This window comes from Gadus morhua, chromosome 21 (assembly GCF_902167405.1).
Source record: "Gadus morhua chromosome 21, gadMor3.0, whole genome shotgun sequence".
Taxonomy (NCBI): Eukaryota; Metazoa; Chordata; class Actinopteri; order Gadiformes; family Gadidae; genus Gadus; species Gadus morhua.
In genome coordinates this window covers 17,913,041-17,927,082 of record NC_044068.1, presented here as the reverse complement: position 1 = coordinate 17,927,082, position 14,042 = coordinate 17,913,041, and the positions used below count along the sequence as shown (strand labels likewise).

The window sequence follows — 14,042 nt, the reverse complement described above, 5'->3', positions numbered from 1 at the left end:
GGTGCAGGCTGGGGGTTTGATGTTTTGGGTGTGATTCAGGCCCTCTGTGGTTCTGCCTGAGAAGCCTCTACTAGTGTATTTGTGTATCAGTGTATTACTATGTGTGAACAGTTGGGCTACTGTTTTAATAGAGCTGTGAGAATGCAAATCTAGAAATAGAAAAATGTGAGAAAACGCACTAAAAAAAACCATTTGTGAATGTCTTTCAATCAGGCATTTGTGCGATTTGTTTTTCCCACCTTCAAATCCAACAAGCGATTGTATATTTTAATTCTACACTGCCATCCTTATTTTATTATTTTCTGTCACTACTTAACTCCATATGGAGAAATGATATTGAATTCAATGTATTTGTATAGCCCTTAATCACAGTAACAGTCTCAAAGGGCTTAACAGGCCATATATTTTTGACACCCCCCTTAGCCCTAGTCCCCCAGAGGGCAAGAAAAAAACTCCCTTAATTAGCAAGGAAGACATCTTGAAGGAACACACAGTGGGGGATCCCTCCTTCCAGGGAGGGTTAGGAGTGCCATAAATGACATACTGTACGTACAGGCACAACATTTTAAATCATTTAGTTAATTAGAGTTGCATAAATAAATGATGTCTATGGTGATGGGGTGCTGGCCTGTTAAACTGTAAGGGGAGTCCAGGCATTTAGTCATAGTCAATGAAACACGCTGAAAGAGACAGAATGACGATATAGAAGGGGGACGGTGCACAAAAAAGATGTGGACAACTTCTAATTTAGCCACTACGCAAACACACATCGATACAATCAGAAACATTCACATAGTCAGACACAGCTGCTGACACTCATCCACGCTTTCAGCATCAGTCCGGGCATCTGCAACAGCAGCTGGTTTGGCACCCCTAGGTACCAAAGTGAAGAGGGAGGTTTTCAGCTTTGCTCTGAATATATCGGCAGAGTCAGCTTCCCTGATTACAGGTGGCAGACTATTCCATAGATAGGCCAACACTTTGTTTCCTGCTGATTCCTCTTTAACCTTTGGTAGTGAAAGAAGGCCAGCTCCCAAAAGCCCAGAGGGACGAGAAGGAATATAAAGAATGATAAGGTCCTTCAGGTAGGAGGGTGCTAATCCGTGCAGGCTTTATAGGTAAGCAGTAGCACCTTTTTAAAAATCCGATCTGGCAGGTTATTGGGAGCCAGTGTAGAGAGGCAGAATAGGAGTATTATGCTCAAATATTTCTTTCTAGTCAGAAATCTAGCAGCAGCCTTCTGTACAAGCTGGAGGTCTCTCGTGGTCAAGTTAGGAAGATCAGAGGACAGTGAATTACAATAATCTAATCTTGATCGAGCCACTAAGACGCAGTGAGACAGCTTTGATGGTGTTTGGTGTTGTCTTTACAAATGCTTATACTATCATAAGCAGTTAGCAGTAACCACTGCATTCTATACGATACAATACAATGAATATATACATCATGACGTGTGTGCATATGAACACACAGATATGATTGAGACCTAGCTACCAGTATAGACAAACTACAGTGTTTGCCTCTTTACTTTGTTTTTGCAATTGCTCTGGGTTTGCTGAAGCCATTATTGACATCTCTAATGCCAAAGATAAATTGCTGCAGTCTGCCATTGAGAATTGTTGCAGTCACCTTCCTGTGATTGAAAGGCAAGCTGGATTCCATTAACCAATCACGGAAAAGGTGACCTGATTAGTCTGAAATTAGCCAGGGTCTCAATTTTCTCATGCAGAGGCAGTCAACTCAAGACAGATCTTCTTACGACGCTGATGTAGAACCTTTGTTTTTATGTTTGTGCGACAATGGAAATGCCACAAATCCACCTCAAATGAGATTATAAACGGTTTCCGGCTCAGTCATCAAATTAACTCCTTAACAAGCCATGGCTTAAATGCTGTTTTCTTATCTTTGACCTGTCTGAGTAGTTGCCTAGTGATATCTGGTGATAAACTGAAAGGTTGGCTCGATACTGGCCCTTTCATGCAATCCACTTCAACCTCTTTAGAGCAGTAGCACGTTCTCTTAAATGTACCTTCTTGCACTCTTTGCCAGCATTCACTTAAGGGAGTTTTCGGGGGCCACCCCCATTAGCCCATAACCACAGATGGGGGAGGGGGCCGGTGGCTAGGTGTGTTTACCGTAACCCAGCACGGCACAGGATTGTTGTACATTTACCCACTCGCTGTGTATGATTTACTGGATACCTTATCGTTGTACGTTGCACTCCACAGCGAGGCGCGGGTTGAGCTTTAGTCTAAGGTGGATCTCTTCTTCCCTGTAGAAGTGGGAGTCGCTGCTCTTAAAAATAGAACTCTGTTCCTGGGAATCAATAGTGTAAAGGGGTGTTCAAACAGAGCCGTACCTCACCGATGCGCTCTTCTTATCTCCTTGCAGCGCTCCTATTGTTCTTTCTCAGACGGTCTGAGAAGTGGACATTAAAGGGGTCTGATTTTGATTCCCCCCCCCCCCGTCTACAGCGTGTGTGCATCAGTGGCCGCACACACTGATATTACCGTGCTTCTATGCAATGAATTTGACCCAGTGGCTCTCCGGGGCCCGGCATGAGAGTGGTCGTGTTTACGCTCTGCCTGGTGCCTTTCCGGTCGGCTGGATGGAAACAAGACGCTCCATGCGTGTCCCTGACCGGGGGCTCCCAGACGCTGTGGCCTCGCTGTCCGCAGAGTGGCCCGTTGAGAACGTCTCAGGATTGCTGTGGCTCGTGCTGTAAACTCGCGGGTTGTCTTTGCAGCCTTGCATGACCAGAATATGTATGCAGGGAATGCTGGGATAAACAATACGCTAATGTAATAAGAATGTATGTTTACATCCAACCCTCCTTTCCCTCTGTTTAGCCTGGCCTGTCAGAATCAAGTGGCAAAGTTGGATTGCAGTTTAGACTTTCTGTGAGAAGAGGCTTAAGACTATGAAGTGGCATTGCACACTATAGAAAAGTGTGTGTGTGTGTGTCTTTTTTGGTTTTCCCTGGTCATTTCAGATGACGACAAAGTGATATTTATTCTTAAATATTTGGACGAGTAAATTGATGTTGAACAGTGTTCCACAAAAGCATGGGGTATGGATGCAGTGCTGATAATTAAAAGATTACATCCCGTGTGTACCGAGATTAGAATTACTCATGTGTCAATGGGTGTTATATTTATAAGATACAAGGGTGAATCCTCACCATGACTCGCCTCAACATGAGACACAAGGTTGAATCCCATACGACTGACTCACCGTGGACTGGAGTAAACACTTTGCTCCTGCCCAAGTTATTCACAATAGGCAGTATCAACTGAACCAAAATGGTAGGTGGTGGTCATCTCTATGAATAAATCATGCCTAATTTAATTCCAAACAGATGCACGTTGTTTGGTGAATTGAAACACAAACAGTTCCCCCGCCCTCTGTCCCTATATCCCCCGGTGCTCCCCGGGCGAGCGTGGCTCACCCGGCTCAGAGCGCTGCGAGTCCCAGCAGGTCTGGGCTGGGGAGAGGCTGATGGCCGTGTGTCTGTTGCAGCTGCTGGAGCTGTTTGACAGCGAGGACCCGCGGGAAAGGGACTTCCTCAAGACCATCCTGCATCGGATATACGGGAAGTTCCTGGGCCTGCGGGCCTTCATCAGGAAGCAGATCAACAACATCTTCCTGCGGTGAGACCCACGCACTCTACATCAAAATGGGGGGTGAGGGGAAACACAAGGGAGGGGTTTTGGGATCGTCATTGGGGGCGGGGTTGGAGTTGCTACGAGTGCGTTCTCATTGGTCAAACACGAGGTGAATCGCTTTTCAAATGAGACTAGCAAAAACACATTGTTTGACACTCACTGCACTACAACTTATTTATTTTTTGTTTATTTAATTAACCTTTACTTTAACAGCAAGTCTCATTTGGATCGGTATTTATATTTCAGTGGAGCCGATCCAAATAAAATGTAAACACAGTAGTTTTTCAAGACTAACAGTAGATTAATTTGCATATACGAAGGCCAAAGAACAAATGGATAGGCCGGTAATTCTGAGTGATAACTCAGTGGTTCGTCGTCGTATATCGTATTGATGTTTTCATTTCATGAATGGCACCTACACGTAATCCTGTCTAATGTGGACACAGCAGCGAGGGTTTGACCCGGCGACCATGAGAGGGTTTGTGCCCGGGAGAAAGGGGAAACGACACTGTGGCCCATCCATGCTGTGCTGCACCAGCCTCAAGATCACCGCGCCCGTCACACACCCCTATTACTTAAAACTGTCAGGAAGGCAGAACCTCCCCTGTCCCAGCCCCCTTATAGAACCAAGCACCAGCTATGCTGTTGCCGTGAGACAGTGGTAAGGTGTTGGGAGGAGGGGGGGGGCACTTGACGTCTTTTCCAACAGGCATGAAAGACAACGGATGTGCTCACTCCGACCATCTGTTGCTGCCGGCTGGTTAAATATAGCGGCCCAGTTGTCAGGCTCCAAGCAGGCGCTGGTACCCGCTGTCGATAACGGGTACCCTATCGGATCCCTTTCAGTATCTTTTTATTGATCTGTTTACTGGGAGGCGGGGGGGCTGTTTCAGAGAGTAGCTGTGTTTCAGGTTCCCTTTTCAAGATGGCCCATGAACAGGATGCACATGAAAGCCAGGGGCCATTTTATCTTTTAGTGTTTTACACCCTGCTGTGAGCAATATGCAGCCATTATCTTATTGCGTCGGTGTCTTTTTTCGTATTTTTTTTTGTATGTTTCAAGAATCCCACCATTGCAAGACTTGCTTACAGTAGTGGAAGGGATTGCAGATTACTGGCATTGATGCAGGTTCAATGTATTGATGGTGGTTGAATGTGTTTTTTGTAGGTTCATCTATGAGACTGACCACTTCAACGGAGTGGCTGAGCTCCTGGAGATCCTTGGAAGGTGAGTACAGGTGGTCCTGTGCCTTTTGGTCAATCACAATGTGACCCACATCTGGGCACGTATTATTAGATTAGCACTATGCAAAATATTGCTTTGTTTGCTTGATTTGTGGTTATTTGTCAATATTTACCGTGGACATTGTAGCTATTGTAACCATGTTGTATTTACCTTCGTAATGACTGAACTTTAAGAGCCAGTGGCTGTTCTTGGGTGTGTGGATCTGTGCCTGGGCAGGAGTTGACCGAGAAAGGGCTAGGCTTCCCGGAAACCAACAGTAAAACGCCACGGTGGTGTGGATGTGTGGAGCAGCGGCTTATTTTGGTGGCCAAGGGTTAAGCTTCTCAGCATATTGCCACGGTGCTTTTCATATACTACCTCACTAAATCGCTCTTAAACAACAACGGTTCTGAAAAAGTATCACAAAGTATCACCCCCCCCCCCCCCCCCCCCCCCCCCCCCCCCCACCCTTCCTTCCTAGAACGCAATTGCGCTTAAATTCTTTTTAACATTATTGTTAAAACTAATTAATTCCATGCTCCGTTCAATGAGTGTTTTTGTTTGGGTTTGTATGAGCTTATCAGGTGCACGCCAACCCACTGGCACCGAATAGACCTAGGCCTGAAAAAGTGCCACAAACAAACCTCAACTGATGTGGCCTATTGGTTTATTTTCTATCCGGCACTGTGCATTGTGTGTGATGGTCCTCAGCTCTACAGTGTCAAAGAGTGGCTGGTAGTCATCCCCCAACCATCTTTTCCTGGGGATGATCAGAACGGGCAGTGGAAATAAATCCTGTTTTGACTCAACAGCCTTTTAACAAAACCAACCACAGACCAGACCTGGTATGGAAAGAAAGCGTGACGGCCACTGAAACGTTGTTCTTCATGGCATATATTTTCTCATAAATACCAAGCAGAGTGGATCCCAATGAATTTAACTGGCCTTTGCAACACCGTAGACCAACCGCTCTGATTTGACATAATTCTATAGCCGATCAGATGCATGCCAGCCCACTAGCATTATGAGTCACATTATCATAAAAGTGATCGTGGCAGCTCACGCGGTTTTACTGTAAGCTTGCACTTTAGCATAGAACTCTTAAGTGCCTGGAGACATAAAATAGTAACCTTATGGCTATTTATTCGTTGATACAATCAGACCGTTACCGGACTCTAATCAGGTTGCAGTCTATGTTCATCATAGTTTTAAACAGTGGTGGTCATTTCCCCAGCCTGTTCTTTTAGAAACTTTCGTTGGAATGAAGCAATAACGTTGTAAGTCGTTTTAAGACAAATACCGTTGTGTTCTGGAACAGTAAATATGATGCTGTTTCCGTATTCTTTATCGTTCCTAATTGGTTCCGAGCCCAGTCATTGAATGCACAGTTTACCCTCGGCTGTCTCGTTCTGGTTCTCATATCCTAAGACACAATCCCATTTGTACCCCTTACCCCTTCCCCTTACCCCTTCAAAACAAGGGGGAGGGGGAAGGGGAAGGGGTAAGGGGTAGAAATGGGATTGGGCCTAAAAGAGGCCTCTCCCCCCTCCCCGCTGGGTCCTATTGCGGTCCCAGTGCGGGCTCCTGTCAGACAGCCTTGTGACTGCTGTCCCCCTCTGTGCCCCCCCTCTGCAGCATCATCAACGGCTTTGCCCTGCCTCTGAAGGCGGAGCACAAACAGTTCCTGATGAAGGTGCTCATTCCAATGCACACTGCCAAGGGACTGGCCTTGTTCCATGCACAGGTAGGAAGGACTGAGAGGTCTAATCAACTACTTTATACCGTCTAAAGTATGTTCCAGATTTGTTTTGACCTCTACGATTATAACGTTTCTTCAAGCCTGTACAGAAATCATTTCTTAAGTGTTCACCTGCAGCCTGACTTAATCAGTTTGGGGAAAACAATATAGCACAGCTGGCTGCGAGTGTGGCCCTGTTTGGCTGATTCCTTGTATTGTAGTGCCATCTGGTGGATGAAAAAGAACATGTCTGGTCCCAGACTTCTACTTGTTCACATCAACACGCAAATGGAGATCATGTATTCAAACTGCCTTTTTTCCGATTGTTTTGTTTTCACAGTTGGCCTACTGTGTGGTCCAGTTCCTGGAGAAGGACCCTACCCTGACTGAGCCGGTACTATGATTTATCATTATCATTCCATATTCTAAACTAGGGGTATGCAACTAAAATAGAAAGAGGTCCAGTTACATTTCTTGAAGCAAAGGTCCGGAAGATCATATTGTCTAACTGTTTAGTGTGATATCTATTTATTATTATCTATATAGTAGTTGTATCAACATCTACATGTAATCAATATATACAATAATACAGAATATGTATGACTGCAGATATAAAATTATAAAGTGAGAAAATTATGCATTTTGAATTAAAGTACTGCACTCATGCATTCATTACAACTCCTCCAGCAGTAAATGGCTTTTTGTGTTAACCCAAAATACAAGCCACTCTTGAGAGAACACTTTTGAGCACGTTGTTGGACAGTGAATGTGGGGCTCAGTATCCTGGTGCACTGGTCATATTGGGCTCTGAGACTACTTTCTATCTGGGATCTCACTTCAGATTTGAGGGGGTGTGTTTGTTCAAAACTTTTTTTTTTGTCTCATAATGGCGTTTCACACTGACGCTTATTATTATCCATGTCTCTCTGTCACCCGTCTGTATCTGTCCCCTTCTCCGTCTCACTCGCCTGTATCTCTCCTTTTGTTTTCTCTACATGTACTGCTATCTTTCTTTTCCTTTCTGCCGCCTTTTTATGTATAACTTGCCTCTAACTCGCTTATCTGTCTTCACTGAGTTGCGATGTTTACCGCCTCGAATGCACAAACTTAATTGGCTGAGTAGTGTCAGGTGGGATGGCTTGAATCGCGTGCGACTGGTCCGTGCGTTTCCTCACCCGCTATACCCCTACGTAAAGACTACAGAAGCTGTGCCGGTTAAAATAGAAGCGTCAGGTTTTATTTCATAACCCGCTTCAGGGCCGGGGCCGTATGGGAACGCTTCTGGGTCCGGACCGTGGTCCACCTGTTGGTGACCTCTAACCTGTCCAAATGCAATGCCTTTCCCTGAATGCTCTGAATGTAATCTACTCCCCCAGGTCATACGTGGGCTATTGAAGTTTTGGCCTAAAACCTGCAGCCAGAAAGAGGTAATTTAGCTACTGTTAACTCCACACGCTCACACACACCCTCACGCAGACACGCACTCGAACACATGCGTGCTCAAACACATGCATGCGCACACACTCACTCACTCACTCACTCACTCACTCACTCACTCACTCACTCACTCACTCACACTCACACTCACTCACACTCACACTCACACTCACACTCTCACTATCTGTAGCCTGCTTTTGTCTGCAAGTGCCCCCTCTCACAGTGTGTTGTTGGCCCTAGGTGATGTACTTGGGGGAGATCGAGGAGATCCTGGACGTCATTGAGCCCACGCAGTTCAAGAAGATCGAGGAGCCCTTGTTCAAGCAGATCTCCAGATGTGTGGCTAATCCCCACTTCCAGGTATTCTTGGTTTGGAGCAGGGCCTGGTGAACATCCAGTAGTGCTGCATGATTAATCTAATCGCAATCGCGATATCAGCCTTTGCGATTGTATAACCGCAAAGGGCTGCGATTTAATTTTTAAAAAATGTGCAAAAAGAATATATATATATTTTAGAGATTTGTATTTTCTTATTTATTCCATTTAGTTGTACTATTGAGGAAACCTAACAAACCTTCTGCGCTGCAGAAATGCCTTTTATTTTGAAAAATAGATTTTTTATTTTATTTAATTTTGTAAAATATTGTTATTTTGAAATAACATTTTTTTTTGTCTTTTATTTTAAAATTATCAGTAATCTGTGCATTCTCCTTGATAACCAAGCAAGTAGACTCATGACACCATTTGTTTATTATGTCGCAATCGTCCACAATAATAATCGCAATATGACTTTTTCACCAAATCGTGCAGCACTAACATCCAGGAGGTGTCTCTCCGCTGCTCCGTCCCAACGTCTCTCTCCTCTGCTGTCAGGTGGCCGAGCGGGCGCTCTACTTCTGGAACAACGAGTACATCCTGAGCCTGATCGAGGAGAACATCGACCAGGTCCTGCCCATCATGTTCGGCAGTCTGTACAGGATCTCTAAAGAGCACTGGAACCCGTAAGTGTGGCGCTCTGGACGTATCTATTGCTGCTGTTGTAGAGAAGGCGCTGATTAACAATAATGGGGAAATGCAAATTTCCGGTCCTCTGGCTGGGGGAATCGATGTTTAAAGAATGATCGCAAAAATAACATTTGTTTGACCGGTTGCCATGGTTATATCTGTGTGATTAATTTGCAGTTGCGTTGTTAATTAGCGATGTTGTCAGCTTACTGACATTAAACTGTAATCAGAAAACACTACACTTTATGTTAAAAGTACAGACCGTCGCGATTTCCATTGAAACGAATGGCGCAGTGATTATTCTTCAAAACGAGAGCTGGTAAATTGTGAAAAATGAATTAAACTGTGATCAGACAACGGGGTTATGTGCTATAGAAGAGAAAGAGAAGAGGTGGTGTAGTCCGCTATAATCGACATGTATACACTCATTCCAATTGGTTTGGGGTGGGTGTGGCTACTTTCTATCTTGGAGAGATGGCATCAGCAGCTGCAGTATTTCGCAATTGGTTAGTCGGTACTTTTATGCATACCGAACTTGACCGCAGTCAAGTAAAGTGAATTTTTGGCCTGATTCACATCTTTCTTACTACGCCATAAGTAGTCCGGTAACAAACAACCCCAGCGCGTCCGGTTTCGAAGCGACGTCAACGTCTTTCGTCTTTCTGCTGCTTTGGCAAGGAGCCGTGCAATAATGTATAAAACGTCGCCGGTCATTATCGAAAATAATACCCTTCAGGGCGGCGCAAGACACCGCTTCGCCTCGCGGCCCAGTTCACCCTGTCGGGGCTTATTTACCCGATAATGACCGGCGTTCTGTACTACAACTTTATCCCTTACATATATCATATAAGTCCAGACCAACATAACGGTTGTGCGCGAGAGACATACGAACGTAAGCTTACCACTTTTGTAAATGCCATAGGCCTATATACAGTACATTCGGATTGCATGATAGGAATAGATCTATTCTGATTAGAAATCGAATCGGATCAGGAGTGTCCATGTAAACGCGCCTAGTGTTGTGTGTAATGCGTTACTACGCGGCACTTTTTCATGTAAAACCTTTACACTGAAATAACAATATTTAACAAGGTAATTATAACTTAACTTCAACACTGCCACAAAAACTCTCTCCCTCTGGCACTCTCTGTCTATGTCTACTTTGTGACATATTGATTAAAAACTATGGACCAAGTCCCATTGGGACATCTTGATTAATCCAACTCCTATGGTCTCTCTTGAAGTTGGTATTAAGAAAATATGGTGAAGGTATTAAAAAAGGTATTAAAGGTAGTCAATTTAATTCAATTTAGAATTTCTATATAAACCCTGTGTTATGACTGCAGCTGTAAAATCAAGGCTGGATATGCTAATTGTTTGGAAGGTACTGGACTGTAGTGGTTTGTGCTGTGGCATAATGTCTCCGCTCCCGGTTGATTATTCACAGTGCATGGTATACTTAATGAGGCCGCTTATTGCGCAACCACTTTGGATGGACTTAAAAGCCTGTGATTGCATAATAATTAACATTGCATAATGATAATTATGTACAATTTATTAGTATCATAATTTAAGTATAGGAACTTCTTACGTTAAATGGTTCAATCAAATATGAGTTATAATAATGACGCTTTAATTATAAAATATAATAAATGGGTTGTACATTATCGAATACTAAAGTATCAGAACAGAATTACTGAAAATGTTTGTTATGTGAAGATAAGTGCGATGTGGCCTCCAGTTCATCAAACCCTATTTCTTGACTTAATTTCATCATGCTTCTGATTGTTCAATAAACAGCAAGCAGATCAAGAGGTCTTCCTCCAATCTCATCAAGTGTGCACCTCCATAATCAATTATGCATAATTAATGATGTAACAGTGGAGCGGGAAAACTGGACCTGTAGTCAACAGAAGACAAGCGTACTCTACTCTATATCCCCTGGTAGACGGCTGGAAGGCAGTGGGTCTTGATCCACTCTAGGCCCGCTCCGACGTGCTCATCCTAAATAATGGGTGAAGAGGTGCTTTGCTACTGCTTGGGGCAGGTCATGGATGGCTTTGTTAGCCTTTTGTCCTTCATGTTGTTGATTATGGCATATGTTTTTGTGTTGGTGAAGGACAATTATCTCGCTGGTGTACAACGTCCTGAAGACGCTGATGGAGATGAATAGCACGCTCTTTGATGAGCTCACGGCCTCCTATAAAGCGGACCGTCAGCGGTGAGTGGGCTCCATCCGACAGGCTGTCTCTGTGTGTGTGGGTGTCTCTGTGTGTGGGTGTCTCTGTGTGTGGGTGTCTCTGTGTGTGTGGGTGTCTCTGTGTGTGTGGGTGTCTCTGTGTGTGTGGGTGTCTCTGTGTGTGTGGGTGTCTCTGTGTGTGTGGGTGTCTCTGTGTGTGTGGGTGTCTCTGTGTGTGTGGGTGTCTCTGTGTGTGTGGGTGTCTCTGTGTGTGTGGGTGTCTCTGTGTGTGTGGGTGTCTCTGTGTGTGGGTGTCTCTGTGTGTGGGTGGGGGTCTCTGTGTGCGTGGGGGTCTCTGCTTGTGTGGGGGTCTCTGCTTGTGTGGGGGTCTCTGTGTGCGTGGGGGTCTCTGTGTGCGTGGGGGTCTCTGTGCGTGGGTGTCTGTGTGTGTGCGTGGGTGTCTGTGTGTGTGTGGGGGTCCCTGCGTGTGTGGGAGTCTCTGTGTGCGTGGGTGTCTCTGTGCGTGGGTGTCTGTGTGTGTGCGTGGGTGTCTGTGTGTGTGTGGGGGTCCCTGCGTGTGTGGGTGTCATTGTGTGTATGGGTGTCTGCGTGTGTGGGTGTCTCTGCGTGTGTGGGAGTCTCTGTGTGTGTGGGAGTCTCTGTGTGTGTGGGGGTCTCTGCGTGTGGGGGTCTCTGCGTGTGGGGGTGTCTCTGCGTGTGGGGGTCTCTGTGTGTGTGGGTGTCTCTGCGTGTGGGGGTCTCTGCGTGTGGGGGTCTCTGTGTGTGTGGGTGTCTCTGCGTGTGGGGGTCTCTGCGTGTGGGGGTCTCTGCGTGTGGGGGTGTCATTGTGTGTGTGGGGGTCTCTGTTTGTGTTGGGGTCTCTGTGTGTGTGTTGGGGTCTCTGTGTGTGTTGGGTGTCATTGTGTGTGTGTGGGTGTCATTGTGTGTGTGGGGGTCTCTGTGCGTGGGGGTCTCTGTGTGTGTGGGGGTCTCTATGTCTCCATTCCTTGACCAACTTGTTGTAACCCCCGTGCCCCCCCCCTCCCAGGGAGAAGAAGAAGGAGCAGGAGCGGGAGGAGCTGTGGGAGAAGCTGGACCAGCTGCAGATCAGCCACTCCGGCCTGGCCCACAGCAACAGCCACATGCTCCACAACGCCAACGCCAACAACAACAATGTCAACAACAACAACAACCGAGGCGGCGGCGGACCCCCGGACGCAGCCCAGAACGAGGACATGGAGGTGGACGCGCCGGCCCCCGCAGTGCCGGCCGAGGGCCCCCCGGGGGTCTATTGACCCAGGACTCCTACTGCTTCATATATATTTTCCTAATACCTGACGGTTTGACACCGTGGACGGGCTGTAAGGTTGGGGGGAGGGGGTTAAGGAGTGGAGTTATGGGGGTGGGGGGGGGGGGGGGACAATGGTGAGACCTCAGCAGTATATGAAATCTCTGATGTAGAGCAACTTGTAATGGCAGCAACCCCTGGGCAGAAAAAAAAGATATATTTCAACTTGAAATTATTTTTGGATGTTACAGTGTGGCTACAGTATATAATTATTATTTTTTTTGTCTGATCTGAGATTTATCCTTTCACATTTAGTTTCTTAACAGAGAAAAGATTTTTTTTGTGATATTCAGTGTATGGTTATATAGGATTATGGGATGGGGGTTATAATGACTTGAACTGATCATATGAGCAGCAGTTTGAATGCTGAATTTGCCATTTTTAAGATTGTGTCTATTTTCTTTCCATGTGTTTCCCAATCTGCTTCAAATGACTAAAAACCTTTTAGGGAAGAAACAAGGCACAACCCTAGAGTGTCCGGGACCAGAGATCAAGAGTATTGGTGTAAATAGAAGAGGGGGCACGACCTAACCTCAGAAAAACAGAAACAAAAAAAATCTAACTATACAGAGCAGCGTTTAGTGTCCAATCAGTTATGAATGGGGTTGAATGCAACCGGTTTGTAGGACTCAGTTATCTATGATTATGACTGGAGCTGTAGAAGTTAACCTTGTTCAGCGTCTCTGAGGGAGACATTAAAGGTTGTTAGTATTCTGCTGGTGTCTTTGTATTTTTCATGTATTTTCTTTGCTTTTTTTTGTTAATCTTATGCGTGAAGCTTAACTATTTTATTTTTTTTAACTACATGACTTGGAGCCAAAAGACAATTTACACCTTAGTGTTTGATTGCAGCTGAAATGAATACAGAAATGTTTCCAATATTAAGCAGATTTTAAAGCAAAAATTGTCAGAGCAATGTCTTTAAACTGCAACCTGAAAGATTGTCTAGTTTTGCAGATAGAACGCCAACAAGAGCTGCATTGTATTGTAGTGCTGCCATTTCACATGTGCAAACCACACACCATAGAACCGCCTTGACGAGTGTCCTGAGTCTTCAACCATTTCTGAATTCATTCTCTGTGGGACCACTCCTGACTTCACAGCCTACAAGATCCCCAATGGGAGTCCACTTCTGTGTATTTCGGACACTGGGAGATCTCTGTTTTTGTTGTACCGGATATTAACTGGGTTTCACCAGATTCTGGGGATGACTTGGGAATTACCTTTTATTCAGTCGTGTTCCTATTTAAGGAAGAGTCTGCTTTCCGTTGTAGGTCCAGTCTGTGTCAGTATACCATTCCAGTCTCTGTGACATACGACAGTGTGGGGAACGTTTTGTAATGCTATGCCTTATGTTGGCTCTCAACCCCCATAAAATAAAGTCTACTTTATCTTTCTACTCAAAAAAATCTTTTGTTTTGCTTTGTCAGTTGTGTTGTAGTGTC

At 45.2% G+C, this 14,042-nt stretch overlaps 1 protein-coding gene across 1 annotated transcript in view; it reads left to right on the top strand.

Annotated features, from left to right (window-relative positions):
* Positions 1-14,006, top strand: part of ppp2r5a (protein phosphatase 2, regulatory subunit B', alpha isoform) — a 37,180-nt gene extending 23,174 nt beyond the window's left edge. The window contains 9 exon segments of the mRNA XM_030344940.1: positions 3,520-3,650; positions 4,834-4,893; positions 6,526-6,634; positions 6,969-7,022; positions 8,005-8,055; positions 8,306-8,425; positions 8,939-9,066; positions 11,190-11,291; positions 12,298-14,006. Coding sequence (XP_030200800.1) covers positions 3,520-3,650; positions 4,834-4,893; positions 6,526-6,634; positions 6,969-7,022; positions 8,005-8,055; positions 8,306-8,425; positions 8,939-9,066; positions 11,190-11,291; positions 12,298-12,544 — 1,002 coding nt within the window. The 3' untranslated portion in view covers positions 12,545-14,006.
* Positions 14,007-14,042: the final 36 nt, after the last annotated feature.